Source organism: Gigantopelta aegis, chromosome 6 (assembly GCF_016097555.1).
Source record: "Gigantopelta aegis isolate Gae_Host chromosome 6, Gae_host_genome, whole genome shotgun sequence".
Taxonomy (NCBI): domain Eukaryota; kingdom Metazoa; phylum Mollusca; class Gastropoda; order Neomphalida; family Peltospiridae; genus Gigantopelta; species Gigantopelta aegis.
Window position 1 is genome coordinate 61,336,885 of NC_054704.1, and position 22,266 is coordinate 61,359,150.

General features: G+C 37.8%; 2 protein-coding genes across 2 annotated transcripts; one reads left to right on the forward strand and one right to left on the reverse strand.

Annotated features, from left to right (window-relative positions):
• The first annotated feature begins 2,095 nt into the window (after nt 1-2,095).
• Nucleotides 2,096-7,022, forward strand: LOC121376239. The gene is made up of 4 exons (XM_041504056.1): nt 2,096-2,158; nt 3,633-3,750; nt 5,043-5,145; nt 6,331-7,022. Exons 1-4 carry the CDS (start codon nt 2,140-2,142, stop codon nt 6,418-6,420), a joined length of 330 nt encoding a protein of 109 aa, XP_041359990.1. The 5' UTR covers nt 2,096-2,139; the 3' UTR covers nt 6,421-7,022.
• An 852-nt stretch (nt 7,023-7,874) lies between these two features.
• On the reverse strand, nt 7,875-12,697 carry LOC121374995. Its single transcript, XM_041502178.1, has 2 exons — nt 12,639-12,697; nt 7,875-9,269 (listed from the first exon to the last, which is right to left on the reverse strand). The coding sequence occupies exon 2, from the start codon at nt 9,243-9,245 to the stop codon at nt 8,460-8,462; it is 786 nt and encodes a 261-aa protein (XP_041358112.1). The 5' UTR covers nt 9,246-9,269; nt 12,639-12,697; the 3' UTR covers nt 7,875-8,459.
• Nucleotides 12,698-22,266: the final 9,569 nt, after the last annotated feature.

Below are 22,266 nucleotides of genomic sequence, written 5' to 3' on the forward strand. Positions count from 1 at the left end.
CTCATTTGCCTTTGACAGACTCAAATTGCCATTTTACAAGTTTGTAACTCCTCCCCATTACAAAATTCTGAATCCTCCCCTGCATGCTTTCCAGACGGTTCGTCCTCTGGACGTTTCGTTCACAGACGATTCGTCCGCCGTACAATTCGTCCACGTACAATTCGTCCACATACAGTTCGTCTACCCACCTCGGATAATTCGTCCACTCGATTACAACATTTAGACCAATAAATTTAAAATGTTATTTCTTAGCCAAAGGAATAGTTATTTATTTTCGTTTTGTGGTAAACTACTGGTATATAAACAAACTAAATTTTAGTGGCACTATCAACTTGTTATTGTCTGACTGCTGTTATTTTTTAATGATCAGCTATACTCTCCACAAACTATATATATATATATATATAATTATTATTATTATTATTATTATTATTATTGAGAGCTCGTTAAAAATATCCCCTGCGCGTGCTGTAACCTCACTGTGGTGCAGGGGTGTAACATTCTCTTTGAGAATGGCCAATACAGCACACATTCCCTTGGGTTTTTTCGAGATATAATTGAAATTTTGAGTAAAAGTCAGTATCTATCTGTGATATTTGTATTTTTGCACAGTTCTTTACACTGTTTTTATTTAAATTTTGTATTTTTATATTGATGTTGATCATCACTTTATTTGTTTGCATTACCATAGTTTGACACCCAATAGCCGATGTATTTTTCGTGCTGGAGTGTCGTTAAACATTCATTCATTCATTCATCCATTCATTCGTTAAAAATAGCGTCGTAATAAATTTGTAAATACAGTAATCATAAATTTATTTTAATTGTCCCATTCCCTATTATAATTACAATATTATAACTATAATACACTATGCCTATCGAATTGTCCCCATCATACTTGGTAACCTCGATCCCTTCTGCCGCGGGCAAAGCCACTGGCGATGTCAGAGATATATAGGCATGGCAAAGCTGTTAGGTTAGGTACTTTAAAAAAATATATAGTTGACGAATTGACCAAGGTTTTGACATTAGTGAATCGAGAGTAGCTCGTTAATTAGACCTCTATGATGCTGTGGTATCCCCCTAGGTTGCCCATAGAGCCCTTAAAAAGGGCCTGACCGCTTCTGGTCGTTACATGACAACCCAGGAGAGACTCGACGAATCGTCTGCATTCCCCCTGCATATGGCTGAAGGGCAGTCATGCGTTGCAGGTGACCTGTAACAAGTCACCGGTGCAAAAAAACAAAAATGTCAGAGCACCTCCACCCACCCACAATTGTTCACATCTGTCATACTATGACAGCAATCTAAATCTACTTGAATACAAAATGTGTTTTCTATCAATATGCACATCAACTTTCCATGTGTGTTAGTTGCCAATTAATTATTTATATCATGATCCACCACCGCATATTGAAAACAGAACAGATCGTTTCAGCCCTTCATGAAACCCATTCCCTACGCCATTAGAAGCTTTTGTTATTTCTTTTACATCATTGATATTAACAGGAGCACTTGTAAGTCCTATTAATAAACGCACGTATTGCTTCTAACACTACTTTCCACGAAACAGAAATAGAACCTATTCCTCGAAACGACCATTGTTGGCATATCCAAATATGGATAATAACTGAAGATAAAAAATAAATATTATTAAATACTATTATTATATTTTTAAGAACTGTTAATAAATGTTTGATGTTAGTAAATTAAAAAAATAATAATAATAACTTCGTTGCTAAGGGTAGGCTAATTAAAAGTTGCAATACGAAATGAACTAAGGAAATATATTTTAATTATTTCTTCAAATTGTTTTCGGTTTTGTAGGAAAGAACATTAACAGTTACGTTTTAAAAGAAATATTTGAACTGAAACTGATTTATGCAATTCCTTTTCAGCTTCAAAGTAAATTAAATAAATATACAAAATAAAAATGTACAAAATCAATTGATATGCTAATTAAGCTTGCTGTGTGCCACAATAATATTTTTAATTATAATTCTCATTAGATTTAAAACATCGCTAATAGTAAATCATATTATAATATAATGATTATTTTAAATAATATTTATTTTGGGTGTAAATTTCGTTGCGCCTAACAACAAAACAACAAAACATTAGGACAGCCCACGGTTGAACATGGAGGAGCCCGATTCGAGTACAGTATACTTATTTTCTCTTTTATAACATTATTTTTGAGTGTGTGGTGTAGGGGTTGAGTAATTTCACTAGAAAATGAAGTTCCGTATTGACATACTTGTATATATGAATTGATGTACGTATATTTTGCAAGCCGTTCACAGACAGACAAACAGACAGATAATGTATTACGTGTCACCTTGTGTACGTCACATATATACACAATAAAGCAAACATAAAAGTACATTAGCTTGGAATTATGAGAGGCAGTATAGTTAAATAACATAAATATCTTCAATAAAAATAAAAATAATAATGGTAACTCTATTGTCTGTATAATGCATGAACAAACACATTCCCGGACCACCTGTTGTATTTATTAGAAAACACCCTCTGCTTTGTGATTCTAACGATATTGGTGATGAATATCATTATCTATTCACTTGTGCCTTCTTTACTAAGTCTCGAAAAACACTCCTAAAACAATATTATTATGTGAACCCCAGTACCCTAAAATTTAAAGAGTTAATGACTAGTAATAAAATAGGTGTCCTAAGAAAAGTCAGCAAATTAATTAAAGAAATTAATGATAAATTTAAAAGACCATAGCTATTTGTATCAACATATACCACATCACTCGAGTTAAATATGCTTTATTATTATATCACAGATATCCCTATTTTAATAAATCGAAATATACTAGTACATGCATGACATTGTATAACAAATTATATAATGAACTTCAATTACTCTACTATGCCGAATATTATTGGCTTATTGTATATATGTATTTTTGTTATATCCACTCGTTGTATTTCAGTATTAATGTATTTATATAATTTAACTATTCATATACTATATTATTTACTATTTAATGTTCTCCTGTAAACCCTGTCCTGTCTTGTCACATATTATATTATGTAATTATTCATGTTTCCCCATATGCCGTTGCCTAACGGCCTGGGTGTAATAAAGTTCTGTTCTGTTCTGTTCTACTCAGCCTGGTACCTCCAACTGGAACTCACCCTTAGAGGGACATAGACTACAAATAATGGCACTGCCAGCGAGTCAATATTATTAAGTGATTACAGTTAGAATATGAGGCAAACAAAGCTAACCGTCTGATTAGAAATACTACTAGTACAACAGCTTGAAAGTCCAGTTGACATCCATGCAGCTGGCAATAAAGAGCGTGGTTCTAGGCGTCCTGTCTGCAGGTAAAAGATCTCTTGCTACTAACATTGGCATTGGGTTTCTTTTCAATCAAACCAGACTGGACTAACCGTTTCTAAACACAGTATTTTCGAACAGGTGCTACATAAGCTGAGACGTTGCTTCGGTGTCAAAATGAAACAATTTTGTGCGATGTCAACAAGAGTAATTAACAATTAGTAAAAGTAAGGATGCCTGATATATTTATAACTGTATTACAGCATTGCTATTATAATTATTTCATTTCACCCCGTTATATGCAGTTCAATATTATATGACAGGTTGCGATGAAAATACCAAATCTGGGTATGTTAGAGTACGACTTGGAATTCCAGGATTGCAAGTCAGCTCCAACAAAGTGGCAACAAACGCCGAGATAACGAAAGAATTTGGAAAACGGTCTGTACTGCTATACATATTTTAAAAATTATTATTGGCCCAGAACTGTCGATAATGTCAGGAATAGGACCCTGAATCACCATCTTACAGATAATGTTGAACATAAATAATATTAAATACATATAATACATAAAGAGTATTGTTAAAGTAAATATTTTCACATTGATTGCACATTTTTTCCTTAGAAGAGAGAGAGAGAGAGAGAGAGAGAGAGAGAGAGAGAGAGAGAGAGAGAGAGAGAGATGAAGTAAAATAGGACAGTATGACAGCAATAACATTTAAAAAACAAACAAATGAAAACATATACATACACGCACATACATACACACATACATACACACGACATAAAGCCTGTTGTGCCCAAATGAGTGCGATTTAAAGCCTGTGAATGTGACTATGTTACGTAAGGTGGATATTAGATTGAGATTTAACTCGTACTGGTCATCATAGACGTACGGGCTCCATTATTGGGGGGTGGGGGGGGGGGGGGGGATAATTTTTGCTCGAAGTAAACTAAAATGCCGGAATCTGAATAACAACGTTTATTTATATTTGCATTATTACCAAACAGCTATATAGGGTTCTGAACGAATCACTACGCATTTCTACATGGATTGAAACTAATATTGTGGTTAGAATGATGGAAATACATGGTGAAAAGCATTAGAACTAGTATAGTTAGTACAATGATGGAAATACATGGTGAAAAGCATTAGAACTAGTATAGTTAGTACAATAATGGAAATACATGGTGAAAAGCATTAGAACTAGTATAGTTAGTACAATGATGGAAATACATGGATAAAAAAAATTCCAGACCAACTAATTTTGCTCAAAATTCTGAATAATTTTTGCTCCAATGTGAAGATTAGCTCCATCACTGGAGGATAAGTCGACTCCTCCCTCTCCCACCCCTGTCTTGTACGAGTATGGTGGTAATGGTCCAACTTACGGCCCAAATCATAGTTAACGTTTTTGTCCTACTGTATATTTAAAACAAAAACTATGCTCCCCCCCCCCCCCCAACTTTTTTTCTTAATAAGCACTTTTAACTAGATAATTAAGATGTAATATTAAGCCCAGGATATCGTACTTTAAAGTACAACGCAGCAGTACCAAATTGCTAAACTTTTTTGATTTGTAGGCCTATTTTTATAGATGAGGCGTCAATGTAGATATTGTTATAAAACTGGACAAGAAATAACGATCTTTATATAAGGAGAAACATAAACATGCCGATAAATGAATTATATAATATTCAACAAATGATTAATAATAATTTTCTCTTTCAGGTCTTACAGGATTAGAGTTGACTGTGGTGGGACGACTTACGAAAAAGCAAAAGCATGGGATGAAGTTCCATTCGACATTGTTCCTGAACAGTCGTTCATCGAGGTAGTACTTGTAGCTCAACACTGGAGAAAGGTTTCCCTCCCATCCTGCCTACACCCATGTTGCCTACATAGTATGCCTACACTCTGTTTGCCTACAGTATGAAAAAGTGACATCCCCAGTTAATAGTGGGACAATCCCTATTATTTTGTGTCTCAAACCAATATAAAAACATAGTATTATATAAACAATTAAAATTATAATGAACACAAGCAATGTAATTGGGGCTTAGTTGCGCAAAGGTGATTTCATGCTCTTTATGGTGATTAGTATTAGTCCAATGATTCCATTTTAATAGTTTATTAAAATTAATTGTTTTTGTTGTGTACTGTTACTTTTATGCATAGGGACTATACATGGAATGTTTCACTTTTAACTGGGGATGTCATCTTTTTATACTGAGTGTAGAGGCAAACTGGGTTGTAGGCAAACTGAGTGTAGGCAAACTGGGTTGTAGGCAAACTGAGTGTAGGCAAAGTGGGTTGTAGGCAAACTGAGTGTAGGCAATGTGGGTTGTAGGCAAACTGAGTGTAGGCAACGTGGGTTGTAGGCAAAATGGGAGGACACCGGAGAAAACAATGGCATTTAATTAAATGACGTAACGGATTAAAAACAATAGTTCCTACATTTAAAAAAAAAAAAAAAAAAAAAAAGTTTTGTTTGACGTAAGAAAAGTAAAAGCGTTTTGGAAAGAACAAATAAATACTATTTTTGTGTGCAATTTAGAAAACAAAACTTGTAGTAAATTCCATAGCATGAAAAAAGGCGTTCCCTGTGGGACGGACTATAGTTTTAAATTAATCCTGCTGTGTTGATATAGATGGCTGGCAGTTTCTATAAGTTTTTTATAATCCAAACTGCAGCCGGTTCGAAAACCTATATATTCACGTTTTGTTTCAGTTCAGTTCATTTAAATTCATCGTGTCAATACACCTGTTAAAACAATGTATAATATTATATATCATACAATATAACAGACATAAAAAGATGACGTATGTACACAAATATAAGTACATTACTTGTTGAGTTTTATATTGTTCATTGTTTGTCTATAACTATATTAGTGTAACGATACTTGACAATCACGATTATTATATGCTCATTTTAAATGCAATCTTGAGAATATATTCTGTTAATCAAATATATAATTACGAATAAAACTAATATTAAATTCATTGTTCTCTACAGGTGGCCAGAAACTTCATCCACGTATTCCTAAAGAAACAAAATCCTGGAAAAAGCTGTGCACAATATATGTCAAATCATGATTTGGATTAGTTCGGATACAAACGTCACTCGGTTTTTTTCTGTTTTCTGTTATGTGAACTCGCTAACTTTGCCTATTCTGTGATTCTTGACATTTACGAACAATATTTGTCTAATCTGGTATTCTTTTTGTTAACGTAGGAGAATAGTAGGTCTACTACATGTATATAAAATTATAAAAGCAAATTCAATAATAGATACCTCAAACCCATTGCATGCGGTTCGAGAGGATTTTGGATAGATAAGTTAACAGCTTGATAAATAGTGACCGACGACGGTGGGGTGGGGTGGGATGAGGCCATGTTGTCCTACAATTATTATTATGTTTTAATTGTTGGTATTTTAAGTACATTCTTGGACATTCTAAGTGGGATCTTCTAGAATATTAAAACTGGATTGGGGTTTAAAAAGACATGAGGGTCACAACTCCTCTACATTTCGGAAAGGTCAGCATCGAGTAACATTCGTCCATTCTGTTTCAGATACCCTTTTTAAAAAGTATTAACAATGTTAAAGGGACATACCCTAGTTTCAAACTGTGAAAATTAACACTAAGTTTAGTTAATGTACAAACCTGTAACACATTTGGATAAAGTTACAACAGTGAAACATGAGTCTGTGACTTTGAAATGGTGAAATACACTCTAAAAATAGATTAAAATTGGACTCCATGGCTGTTACTTCTCAGACGTACGTGCGTTTTTAAAGATATGAGAAATGCATTTCGTGATATTAAAAACACTAGGATGACCAAAAACACTTCGAATGTACGGAAATGGATAATCTAAACAATAAAATCTAAGTAAAGTATGATTTTATTTATAAAAAACGGCTCTAATAGTAAAAAAAATATGCCTTAGTGTTTAAAAACTAGGGTATGTCCCTTTAAGGTATTAGATAGTTATACATGTAAGTGACCTATCTGATGTGTAATTACATTTTTCGTGCTTCCGTTTTTTGTGCTTCAGTTGCTTCATTCTTTACAATAAAAGTTCTGTATCTAAATAGCAGTAGTTTTTCTTAATGTTTTGGGTTATCTACCTTGCCTCGTAGCAGTCAAAAAGATTATAAAAACCGGCCTCGGTGGCGTCGTGGTTAAGCCATCGCATATAAGGCTGGTAGGTACAGATTTCGTAGCTCGGTACCGACTCCCAACCAGAGCGAGTTTTAACGACTCAGTGGGTAGGTGTAAGGCCACTACACCCTATTCTCTCTCACTAAACACTAACAATTAACAAGTAACCCACTGTCCTGAACAGACAGCCCAGATAGCTGAGGTGTGTGTGTCCAGGACAGCGTGCTTGAACCTTAATTGGATATAAGCACGAAAATAAGTTGAAATAAATGATTATAAAAACAAACAAGAAATTGCAAAGAAATACAAAAGTTATAAAATACATTTTCTTTCTTACTGTATAGAAACATACAAAATACAATTGTTTGGCTGTAGTTAAAAATAGAACGTATTCATAACATAACCTTTATTGTGTAAATATAGCGACCATAATGTTGTATCCAAGCGAAGTAAGCGTTAAATATAGATGCTGGTAACTGGTGACATTCAGTACTGAGGGTGCTTGCGACACTGACAGATGTAATCACTTACTGACTCTCGCTTCCAACTTCATCAGGCCGAGCTCTCCAAACAGCAGACAGAACACAAGTAATCCAAACACGTGATGTGGCTCAAACAAACAGCCTTAACACAAAGAACACAGAAGCAAGTTGAAGAATCCAAAATCCAGATGACTTTCAAAAGATGATTCTTCTTGTACGGTAAATTATCAACACTTATACTGTCACCATTTTGTTTTCACTTGTTATAGTTAACACAGTGACGTAAAAACACAAACTTGTCACTGGGGTATGCATGGGGTCATCTTGAATTGTATAGTTTTAAGAAAGGCTATTGCACCCAAAAAGCATTGTTTTCACAATTTATCAAAAAGTATCTCTTAGTAGTGTAGATAATATAAAAGGTAACTGAGTAAATATATTTGTAAATATGCGTAGATTGTCCGTGGATCATAGCATGCAGTATGACAAAACACCTAATCTCGGTCCAAAGGAAGCTCCGTCAGATTCATTTTCTGTTCTACACCAAATCTGCATTTACAATTTCCCTCAGATGTGAAATAGACTACTCCGTTTTCAACTTGGAATGATTTGCAAGATTTAAAAATATTTTTCACATCCAAGCGTCCCGATGACAGATGGTTTTTCTTTTTGTCCCACACAGTGTAAACCACCTTGCCCTCTAATTTGGTACGCAGTGTGAAATGGCCATCAAAATTATCTTCTCTTATAACTAAATCAGCTTTGGTGCATGATTGTTTGGGCACTATGATCTGACTATTAACGGACCATGTCATTTCTTTTGAAAATGTGTCATTTAACCCTGACATCTTCGACAATTCTCCTTTAAAACCTGCATTGGCTTCGATGATTGGATTAGGCGGCGTCAGTCGAATGTTGAAGGAGCCGCCCATCGTATACGACTTAGACAGCGATACCGTGCACGTGGACTCCGTGCGCCGTTCCGTGGTCAGCGTGTGGGTCTGCTGGGTGCTGGTGTTGTTGGTAAAGTACGCAGTAAAGATGATGTGCGAGCCCGGCGTGCTCAGCTTCCCCGTCTTTATCATCTCCCCGTTGGCATCCTCCTCGTTGCTGTCGCCGTTGTCGTAGGTGTATTTGGCGGGGTAGTGTGTGAACTGCACGTGGTCCCACTTGATCTCGGCGTTATCCATGTCTGCCTCCTTGCGGTGTCTGTCCTCGAGCCAGTCGTTCCGGATGTAGTCCTTCACCACCTGCTCCAGGTCCACCATCTCGATAGGCATGTTCGCTGGCGTCTGCTGCTGTCACTGAAACGAACATCATCGCCGTTATAGCATCTCTTAACCGAGCTCAATTCACTGTGCGGCATTAGTAGTTATTTACAGGCAGATGTCCAGTTAATACTATCTGGATTACAGCTTATCTAAGGTATGGATTTTACCTAGTAGAATTAATTCCTCATAACGAATCTATTGGGGTATTTTCCGTTTTAACCAATGTTATCTTAAAGGTCAGCGGTAACTTCGGACTTCGGTAATCTCGGCCCGGTAATCTCGGCTTGGTCCTCGGCCCGTTACTGAATGCATATAAATATCGCTGCTTTTATCAGTTACAACTACTAGGGGTATAAATAAAAACATAAAACTTGGAAAAATTAACCTTTTTTCTCTCTTTAGTACACGTGAAAATAAACGCAAACTCCAGCATATTTATATCAATTCTATCATACAAACTGGAGAAACTATTACAGTTAATATTTCCTCCACACAATCAATTATGGATTTTTATAATCGATCATCAGAACATCACTAGGTAACAGTAAATGATGTATTTGGATACAATATCAGGGCCCGTGGTTATAAAACTTTGGAGTCCAGACTCAATCTTTAATGACGTCACACGCATAAATGTGTATGACGTTGTCATGACATTAGTGTCTCAGACTATATTGGAGTCTCGAATCTAGACTCTCAAAGTTTTATAAGCACCAGGCCTGAAGCTACCCAAATGTAAGCAAAATAGATGTAACCGATAAAAGCAGTGGTTTTACTATTCTTTCAGTTCTAATTAGATACGAGCTGAGAATACAGTCCGAGATTATCAGGCCGAAATTACCCAAGTCCGAAGTTATCGTAGGCCTAATTCATATTAAAGACACAGCTAGTGTTATGCTGATCGTGGAAAAGTACATACGGTATAACAGATAATCGATAGGCGAGAACGGGTTTCTTTTCTCATATTAATCAGTGTGCTGGTCTCTTTAGACAAACATTTATCTTTTGTATCTATATTGGCGAACAGGTAAAGTGGTTTATGGTTTCTAAATACGACGGTAGTGTTACAGAAACTGCTACTTAACATATACAGTAATGTAGAATGTGTCCTATCTTCTTTGGTGTAACTATGTTCACTACCATGTCTTAATAACATAGGCTAAAATATAAAAATTCCATGAGATATAGTTACTAGTATATGAAACAAATACACGCTAAACAAAGTGAAACACAATGCAACCTAATGTTTGATACAACAATTAGGTACCCTGCTGTAACTCTCATTACACAGAGAAGACATTAGTCCATTTAGAACATTTTAAACTAAATTAACCAATACTTTTTTGAAAGGTTTTCCAGAGCCGTCGGAGTTTGGAGATAGGAGTTGAGTTTGGGCGTCATCCATCCGACACCCCAGTACGAACATTATACCAGCTTTAGGATGTCAAACAAAGGTAAACTACACAGACTGCAAACATTAAAGATTAACAAGGCAGAGCGTAAACAACAACGATGACGCACACCAACTGAGGTAGCCATCTTGGAATCGCTAGTCTATAATTGATAATTTTAACAATACACATAGCCAGACGGAAACACTTGACTGCTCATCTTCCTCGCTCCAAAATTGTCTCTGACGAGCTTATTTTATATTTAACCTCGGTTTACTGTTTAACCTGGAGCAAACTTTACTTTGCACACAGACAGGACAACACATACCACGGCCGATACGAAAATTAAGAAACCGGCAGATTAAAGAGTTTTATTTTTCTCTCAGAAGGCAGTTTAACACACTGTCATAAATATATCGGTGGGAAAATATAGTTATGGAAGGCGTAAGTAATAAATGATTATCATTAAAACTTATTTTTCAATCGATATGTTTTTACCTTCTTTTTTTTAGCAATCCACACAAAAGTGCAAAACAATAGCACGAAGCGTTCTAAAATAAATGAAATTTTTTTATCACTGTGACACAGCCATTATCAACTTTATTTTCATGATTTTTTATTGAAAAAATACAACAAAAACATAACTAAATAATAATAATTTAAGAAGGGACAATTACATAAAGGTTTACTAATCATCATCTCTCCTGTCTAAACAAAACTCCAATAGCGATAAGCCCCAGGAAATTAATACGCGGAATACCAGACACTGGTGTGTGTATATAATGCGAGCGCAGTGTTCTGGCTTGCGGCGATACCGCGATCGTATTTACTATTTATAAACACGGTAAGGCGCTGTTTTATGTCGGACAGGTATAATAGAGCGCGTGACGTCTTACGATATTGTCGAAAGTTCATAAACAGCTTTATTTCTGCATATCAGCATTGGTCAGTGTTGACGGATAATATATCTGTTTCAGATACGTTCAATGAGAACAGGACAACGGAAACAGACTAACAGGCATAATGATAAAATAAATTTATTGCATAATTTATTGGTAACTAAAAACAACTACTCATAATATTAGTACAACTCTTAAGACACGCACATACAGAGAGAGAGAGAGAGAGAGAGAGAGAGAGAGAGAGAGAGAGAGAGAGAGAGAGAGAGAGAGAGAGAGAGAGAGAGAGAGAGAGAGAGAGAAGAATTAATTCAAGTATCATTCTACATAATAATAATATTATAGTTTTGGAAAAGTAAATATTGCAGTGACGAAAAACCCTAAGTATCTAAATTACGTGACCCATTTAACCATAAGAACTCTGTGGAGCATGCCGTACGCCAGGGCGAAAGGCGGTCTCTTAAACTACGTTATGTGTACACGAATTAGAAACCGGGAAACATTTGCCGCTTTATTGTTATGAATGACCCCAGTAATCTTGGTACGGCTTGCATGCACAGTCCCACAACAGATTTAGCATTAATATAATTAACTCTGTCCATAACACTTTGATTAGAGTTTGGCATCCACAATTCCTGTAGTCACATAAACCGTTACTTCGAAGCTACACGCATATTTCGTTATGTACTTCTCGTACGTATACGGGTATAGGTATTTCAACATTTGCTATGCTGATCTAAAATGGCCGTCGAATATGGGTGTTGTCGTTCAGAGAACAGGTCTATATATGTAGCAAATAAATCACTTGAATTCTCTGCACTTAGAAAATGACGAATTTGTCCAAATACAATATTTTATATTTTAGATATTCTTTAACATGTGTATAGTGTGATAAATATATATGTACAGACGTACTCATTGCAATTCGTAGTTGCCATGTATTGAGAAAAACAAACCAGAAAAACAGGACACAACACCAGAAGAAATCGAAAAGACGCGATATTATATTATCACAGATACACAGTATTTATAGAAAATAACAGTATAAAGTAAGTTTTATGAACCTTGATGGTTTAAAGCAATAAAAACAACATGGTAAAGCGTTTACTTACCTAAATAAACACAAGACAGAACCGATCCCTGTCTTCACGAAATGCTGCTTACAAACGATTGGCTGAAACCAGAAACGTGACTGCTGATTCACATTCAATTAATAAATAAACGAGGTTGTAAGAGCGCCATTTTTAAACCTGACTTTTGAGAACTTGAATACATACTAACATGTTACTAACATGTCCCATACACGGCCTGGAACACCAGGCACGTTGAATAATTCACCTGAACTAATGAGTCAGAACGTGTAGAGTTGGGCCACGATGATTGATCCAGCTAGCCAGTTGCCATCCTACAAGACACCGTCGGCGAAACTCTTGTCATGTCTCTCTGGTCCAAATTAAACTGCAGACAGACACGTGTCGGACACGAGGCTTTTAACAAAGCGCATCAAATCAGGACAGAAAATTAACACTGTCTTCAATATTGATGGCAAATAAAACGAAATTAACATCACAACGGGAATCTATTGAGTTTCATGAAATGGACAGAATTTCAGCTTTGATGGTGGTTGTGCATGCCAGTTAGTTGATTCCATTGCAATTGTGTTAACCACCCATTTCGATTAAAATTCATTTGTACCAAATGGTAGCGAATACGAAACATTTTACATTAGCGCAAGTAATTTAACCATTACCAGGATATTATAATAACTATCAATTTCAGTTGATATAATGCTGAATCTTGGTATGAAAATAAATATTTGATCAAAATAGTCACAAGGCAACTATTAAAACTCGCACCAAAATTGCGATTTTAAAATTTACTATTTAAAACATATTGAGACGAAGAAGGTACATTGTCAATATTAAAATAGCATTCATCTTAAATGTCTGTAATCTTTCTCTGTTAAACGAGGACTCCGTGCTTTCCATTATAAACGCATTCAATAAGTACTCGTTAGTCATCTTGTGAACACATCTGCAAACACGATTCTACAGAGGCAGTTCATCAGAAACTTTGTTCGTCTATTTGGTATATGTACACGTTGTATACCATTCTCATCTCATATAGCTCTTAACATAACATAATATAATGTTACAGTTTTTAGCGTGAAACATTAATTTCCCACCATAGTGTTTGCGGTCATCCCAGTGTTAATAGCTCCAAACAGGTTAGGATAGAATAGTAATTCTATTTACGTGCCCATATCCACTGAAGGTTCAGGCACGCCTATCCCGGGCCAGTGACTGGCAGGAAAGGCCAAACAGGTTATAAATGCCAGTAAAACCTCACGCACATTTATACTTATTTCTACTCTTGCTCTATGATTTCGATGAAGACAGACGTGACTTCGTGCGCTCTCGATCTACTTCACCCCACCCACCACTGGGGGCGATGCTCTCAACGTATGGTTGTTTGATAGAGTACCGAGTCGCCTACATTGGATCACTAGCAACCGTGACTCTAGTGTATGGTGTATGGCGATACGAAGAAGAAAGGTAGGAGGAGAACTTCCAGGAAGAGGCCGTGCGCGCCAGGGGCGGATCATGGGGTGGGGTGGTGGCAAAACCGGCAGCTAAACTGCCGGCAGTGGCTCCTTCTGCGTGGCTGCCCCAGACCCGACCCGATAAGCCTGCCAGACGAACTGACAAGCCTGCCAGACGAACTGACAAGCCTGCCAGATCAACAAATAAGCCTGCCAGACCAATTGACAAGCCTGCCAGACCAAAAGACAAGCCTGCCAGACCAACTGACAAGCCTGCCAGACCAACAGACAAGCCTGCCAAACCAGCTGCTGTCCCACACGTTGTTGAGGTCGGCTCACCAGCGAGCCCTGATCAAGCCCCTCTCCAGACTCCAGATATGCCACCGCCACCGCGGAAGTCGCTACCTGTCGAGTCAACCCGAATTGTGCCCGTTGCAAAAAGGAATGCCGTCACTTCTCCAAGTGATCAACCCGCCAGGGAAAGGCCCCCCCTTCTACAACAGGAAGCGAGCTCTACCAACTGGTTCTTACAAACTACTAAACTTTGTCCGCAGTATTCACGACTGTTGGGGCCCATTTTGTAATAAACTACCCATTTTGTAATAAGTACCCATATTGTAATAAAAAAAGAGACCCATTTTGTAATAAGTACCCATTTTGTAATAATAAAAGGCCCATTTTGTAATAAAACTAGGTGCACATTTTGTAATAAAAATAGGTACCCATTTTGTAATAAAATGGGACCCATTTTGTAATAAAAAATAGATATCCATTATGCGTGGACGTATAGACAGACATGGAATACCCCTTTTGATATACTGGTGTGATATTTAGCTCGCCTGATATCCTTAGTTCGCAGGATCGAACCTTCTCGGCGGACTTGACTAGTTTGTTCCGTTCCAACCAGTGCCGCACGATTGGTATACCAAAGGCCGTGGCATGTATTGTGCTGTTTATAAATAGGAAAGTGCATATAAAATATCCCTTGCTGCTTTTTTCGGTACGATTAGCCCATGAAGTGGCGGAAGCGGGTTTCTTCTCTCATTATCTTTGTGGCCCGTAACCATGTGTCTAACCACATATAACAGTAATCAAACGAGTTTAGTGCGTCGTTAAATAAAACATTTTTTTTGTTCCTTTGATGTATTTCGCCAATTCTGTAATATTTTCAGGATGTAAAATCTAAATAAAATTCCAATCCAAAATGCATTAAATAAAAGGGAATTGGCTGCCGCCACCACATCCACACTCCAAACCCAGGTTATATGTTTTTAAAGGTATACCCTTGTAGGTTATATTCTCACCTCTTGTCAGCCTGAGTTAGGATGAGATCTTTATGACAACAAAACGAAAACACAAAAACCCAGTTACCTTTATAAATTATTTGTTCTAGCATATTAAAGGTTTGGATATAATTAGCCTAACTGAAAGGATAAAGAAAGCATAATCTGTTTACGAAGTTTCCTTCAAAACAATGGTAAAGGGTTGATTCTGAACAGGCAGTTAGAAACCAGGGAACCTAGGTGTGGGTGGGGTGGGGTGGGGGTAGGGACAGGCTTCTTCTCTACTCCAGGAGCATGTTATTTAGGTTACGTTCTCGTTGATAAGTAAAACGGGACCGCAAGTATTGTTCGGTACATGCAAGTACAAGACAAATCTAATTTTCTGACATTAATGGAAGAGTTAGTAATTGCTGTTGTCATGGGGATCCGATCCTCTGCAAGAATGGAACCAGGACCTGGTGGAAATAAAACTATAAAACAAATGTAATCAGCACATTTTGGTTTAACCAACGGGCTAGTTGGTGGAGATATACAAATTGGACTCATTCATTCGTTTACCCCTTTCTTCTACCTTCCTAGAAATGCAATAATTGGAACAAAAATGTTGAACTCTGTCCATATACGGCTGCAACAATCATAACTACAAACAAATACTTACAACTTTCTTTTAACCTTGTAATTGCGAATTATTGCGAGTTGGTATTTTCGTGCTTTTAATGTAAGACGCATGTGCAAATATGACGCTTTGGCGGCTAATTAATTATATAATGGATTTGTTAGAAGAAACCTGACCTCTAACCTTTACTAAGGGGATACGTTGTTGTTTTTTTCATTTAAAGAACATCACCGCTGGAAATTAATAACCGTCGCTGATACTGGAATAGGGGTTGGGAATGGTGTTCTCGGTCCCCTTTAATTCGTCATCGATTGATTTGTTGTGTATTGATTCGAGAAACCCAGCAAATGACGCCTTTCCTACGTTTTCCCGTTACAACCAGTGGTCCACAACTGGTTCATCAAAGGCCGTGGTATGTGCTGTCCTGTCTGTGGGAAAGTGCACATAAAAGACCCCTTGCTGCTTATCGGAAAGAGTAGCCTATGTGGCGGCAGCGGGTTTCCTCTGAAGAAATATGTCAGAATGACAATATGTTTGACGTCCAATAGCCGATGATAAGATAAAAATCAATGTGCTCTAGAGGCGTCGTTAAATAAAACAAACTTTACTTTACTTTACCTTTCCCACGTTTAGTACTTATGTTTGGGTTTGTCCAAACCCCATTCAAGACAATCCGGGATCTGCGTTTCAAAAATACAAGGTTGAAAGGAATACACAAATATACCAAAACAAATGTTTTATTTAAAAACGAAAAATCAGCAAGGGATATATTATATGCACTTTTCTATAAACAGAAGAGTACATACCACGGCCTTTGATATACCAGTCGCGCGGCACTGGTTGGAACGGGAAAAAGTCTAATAGTAGTCAGGTCCACCGAGAAGGTTCGATTCTGCGAACAAAGGACATCAGGCTAGCTAAATATCACCCCCAATATATCAAAAGGGGCATATCATGTCTGTGTATACGTCCACACATAATGGGTATCTATTTTTATTACAAAATGGGTCCAATTTTATTACAAAATGGGCACCTAGTTTTATTACAAAATGGGTCCAATTTTATTACAAAATGGGCCTTTTTTATTACGAGTTCCGGGATGTCATCAAATCGTCCTAGTCACGAACTCTCCTACCAAAATCCTGTGCCTCCGTGAGTGTGGACTTTTTTGTTCGAACTTAAAACGTTTTGGCTGTTATTCCAAAACTTTTTTTTTTTTTTTTTTTTTATAAATAGTCCGATACCCTTTATTTTTGGCAGATCGTCTAAATTGCTCAAATCACCTTCATACTTCAGTTGAGCGCTCACATTTTTTGACCAGACATGTCATTCTCAATTTGGACTAATTTTTCCAAATTCTGCTCACCTCAAACTTACCCTCCCCACCCCCCTCCTGTCCCGGAATTAGCACTGGCGATGTCAGAGGTTAAGTCCGGGGTGGGCGTGCCCGAACCTTCATTGAATATGGGCACGTTAATAGAGTTCCCATACCCATACCTGTTGTTAAACAAAGCTCGGTCATCCAGGACATATCAGCAGAAAAAGCCCAACATGTTAGCTACATCTACTTGAGATACTCATATTGCTGTAAGCATCTTGAGATGCACGTATTGCTGCAGGCATCTTGAGATACACGTATTGTTGTAAGCATCTTGAGGTACACTATTGCTGTAAGCATCTTGAGGTACACGTATTGCTGTAGGCATCTTAAGATACACGTATTGCTGTAGGCATCTTGAGGTACACGTATTGCTGTAAGCATCTTGAGATACACGTATTGCTGTAAGCATCTTGAGGTACACGTATTGATGTAAGCATCTTGAGATACGTATTGCTGTAGGCATCTTGAGATACACGTATTGCTGTAGGCATCTTGAGATACACGTATTGTTGTAGGCATCTTGAGATACACGTATTGCTGTAGTCATCTTGAGATACACGTATTGCTGTAGTCATCTTGAGATACACGTATTGCTGTAAGCATCTTGAGATACATGTATTGTTGTAAGCATCTTGAGGTACACTATTGCTGTAAGCATCTTGAGATACGTATTGCTGTAGGCATCTTGAGATACACGTATTGCTGTAGGCATCTTGAGATACACGTATTGCTGTAAGCATCTTGAGATACGTATTGCTGTAAGCATCTACTTTAATAAGCTTACTGTGCTTGCTCGGGTTCAGTGATCCTAGGTAAATACTGTTATGACGCCCAACTGCTCATAACGTTTAAAACTCGCTGTTTAATCACGAGTGCGTTAAATTAAGTTGAACACTGAATGATATCCAGGTTTTACCCATTCGGGTGATATATTAGTGAAAAAGGTCCAGGTAGAATCATCGAGAGTATTTGCAAGGTGACACAGAAGACCCAGGCGGATCACCATTGTTAGTAAGATGATGTTGGACCTAATTCAACCAATGTTTCACAACGAGTAAAAGCCGTGGGACATGATATCTGTATGTGGCTTACATTAACAAGCCAACGAATTGTATTAATGTTTAAACGTTTTTAAAATCTGTCTGTTTGTAGAGTCAATCCCAGAGAATCAATGAACCAAGTTTTAGAACAATCCAATCAAAGCACTAGGCGATGATGGACTTTTCGAACAGACGGACGTCGAACACATCGGTATCAGAAAAGCTCTGCTGATAAACGCAATAGCAGAGCTAAAATCAGTGGCGGATCCAGGGGTTAGGGGTGTAAACCTTTCTCTGGGTCTCAATAAAACGTACATTCTATTGCAGAAAATGCACGCGCGCACACACACACACACACACACACACACCTCAGTGACTATGCATAGACAATAAAGCTCCCTTCTAAAAATCCTAAATCCGCCCCTGAAAATTTCTCTACACAACCAGCTGAAAACATGATTACTTAAACAATATTATTTCCTCAAATACAAAAATAAAGAGATGTGGGATTGACTATATTAAAGGCAAAGACTGATCTGCCCTGGAAAAAATATACAGATCGTTTATATTACCAGTATTTGATTATGCAGATGTTATTTGGGATAACTGTACATTCGAGCTGTCACAACTTGAAAATGCTTAATTAGATGCTTTACGTATTATATGTGGAGCAGTGAAAGGCACTTCACACCAAAAACTTTATCTTGAAGCCGGTTTTATTCCACTGTTTGAAAGACGTAAACGTCACAAACTTACTATGATGTATAAAATCCTAAACAACTTACACCCAGATATTTATCCCTCCAAATGCCGCGTCAGTTGATTGAAACAACTCCTTATAATTTGAGGCATAATGAACAAAGTCAAACAATTTTTTTCACGTACCAGATTATACTCTGATTCATTTTTCCCTTCAGCAATTAAATTATGGAATTCTGTAGACATCAATACTAAACAATCCAAGACATTTTCAATTTTAAAAAAACACAATTAAAAAATGAGGAAAAACATGTTCCCAAATATTTCTGCCTTGGTACTAGAATAGAGCAAATATTGCATTGTCAACTTCGTCTTGGTATTAGTAATTTAAATGGTCATAAGTTTTCACGTTTTATATCAGATGAATCAACCTGTGGCTGTGGGCATTATATTGAAGATTCTGAGTGCGAGTGCGAATAATTTTAACATGCTCATATACCACTGGAGTTTCGAGCATGTCCGCCCCGGGGCCTGTCTCTGGATAGCCAGTGACTTGCTCCGGGACAGAACAAAATTAAGGGGACAATTTTGAAATTTACATCCAAAAATTAAATAGTGGGCCTTTAAAATTTTGATGCGCATCTCTAATTAATATAATTAATAAAGAAAATTCTACTCATTAAATTTGGTCGCTAGATTAGATTGGGCAGTCAAATTGAAATTAGATAGATAACACGCCTGATTTGGGATGGGGGGGGGGGGGGGTGAAAATGGACAGAATTTTGAAAATAGCAATTAGTAAAAGAAATTAGTAGGATTAAAATTAGAAAGACAAAAAGTTACAAGCCAAAAATAAAAAGAATTAACTGCTCGGTCGAATATTTATATAATTTGGAGCATTTTGGAAGTACAGTCCAAAAATAAATAAGAGAAAGAAGATAGGATTGGACTATTTAATAATATTACCAAAAAGAGAAGAAGTAATTTCGACATGAATTTTTGAACGAAGGTCTAAAAGTTTTTAAAGTCCGATCTATACGTTCACGTGAGTGGCCTCGTTAAGGCCGTTAGGTTGTTACGTCGGCGAGGCTGGAGTGTCCCGGAGGTTCGGCAGCAGATGTTGGCGTCGTAACAGGGTACTGACTACCGTACCGTGTCGGGGCCGCAGACCGCTCGGATCATCTTATGTAGATTCCGGTTGTCCAACTTGTTCGAAAGTATGGCCTGTCTATAGGTCTGCTCCCTCCGGTGCGTCACGACTACGGTGTGGTGAGTACCGAACATCTTGCTGTGAAGTTCGTACTCGCTGCCGTCCTTCAGGGGTCTCCAGTCCGCGTTGAGGTAACTGCCACGGAGCTTGGTCGGGTCTGTCGTGTCCCCCTGCATGTACTAATGAAGGTGTTTCTTCAGTCCGCTCACTGCGACGGTCCACTCGGACTCTTCGGGGGGGGGGGGGGGGGGGGGGGCGACTACCGGCGCTGGTCTCTCGGTCTTGGCAGGCTGGTTGGTTGGTGATGTTGCCTTCCTCTTGCCAACGGCGGCTGATCGGGCCTGTGGCGTGGCGACTGGCTGTACCGGCGATACCGGCCAGTTCTGTCTGGGCCACGTGACGGTCGGCGATGGAGGGTCGTCGTGGGGTGTCTCACACACCGCGGTGTTGAGTCGGTCCCTCTCGGTGGTCGACGGTTCCCGCAGGGCTGGTCTCGTCAACTCAGGCTGGGCTGGGGGCGGCGTCGCAGAAGGGACCGCCGCTGGCGGTTGAGCCGCCAGCTTTGGTCCCCCCCCCCCCCCGTGCCGTTCCTGGCGCGCTTTTCCTCTTCCTCCATCTCCTCTTCTTCGTCGGTACGATCGCGTCACCGTACACCAAAGTCACGGAAAACCGTGACCCAGTGTACGAGACGCGATACTCCAAAAGTTTTCCATAACTGCATAAGAGTCCCCCCAAGGAGGGTGGGGGTATGGGGACTCGAGAGTACAAGGCAACACGTCTGTTCTCATCGTGAATCAGTTCGGAAGTCTGAAGATTCTGAGCATTTTATTTGGTATTGCCCCTATACACTGAACTTCGGAACAAGATCATGTTTCAATATATATATCTTCATTCCACTACTATTCTTTCTGGAAATCCAAATTACTCAATACATGAGAATGAAGTTTTGGTTAAGGCTACTCAGAAATTTCTTATTGAAAGTAAACGGTTTGATGTATAATGTAAAATCTCTCTCTCTCTCTCTCTCTCTCTCTCTCTCTCTCTCTCTCTCTCTCTCTCTCTCTCTCTCTCTCTCTCTCTCTCTCTCTCTCTATATATATATATATATATATCATCTTTTTTGATTTATTAAATAATAAAGTGTTTTAATTTTATCATATCACTTGATTGTTGCATCTGTATATTCTTTATGATGTAATGGAGAGGTCTTAATATAGGCATGACTTGTTGAACGATCCATGACCATTATAATTTGATAATAAATATGTTTAAAACAAATGCAAAAACTAGTATCCATATTAAATGTTCGCATTTCACAAGTACACATATTTCATAAATTAAGGTGTCAGAAACCATAATAATTTTAATATTTCAATATGCCTAAAAAGGAGAATAAACTAAAAGAAAAAGAAAGTAAAGAGAAGAAACAAACAGAAAGAAAGAAAGTGAAAAGAAGCAAACAGTTAATTGGTATCACCCGATATGATTTTTAAAATCTGAAAGTAAAACCATGTCAAATGTATATACACATGTATAACTAACACGGTTAACCAACACTGCATTGCATTCTCAGGTTGTGAAAAAGAAAAACTATTTGTGCAAGGAAAACTTTACATTGTTATCAATGGCTTGGAAGACGCTGGGAGGAGGTTAATAAAGATTTTATGTTCAAACAATACCAAGTACCACACTATTGTCCGTTTAAGATTGTCGTCAAGAACTCAATAATTTAGATGTATTTACTACAGAATGATTAAAAATAACACACACACACACACACACACACACACACACACACACACACACACACACACACACACACACACCAGAGGCAAGTCAATGGGGGCAGCCCCCCCCAAAAAAAAAAACACCCCCCAAAAAACAAAAACAACACAAGTCCGTATTTCGAATATATCTGAAATTACTTGGTGTAAGGGGAATAACTCTCACTAGAAAGGATAAAAAGAAA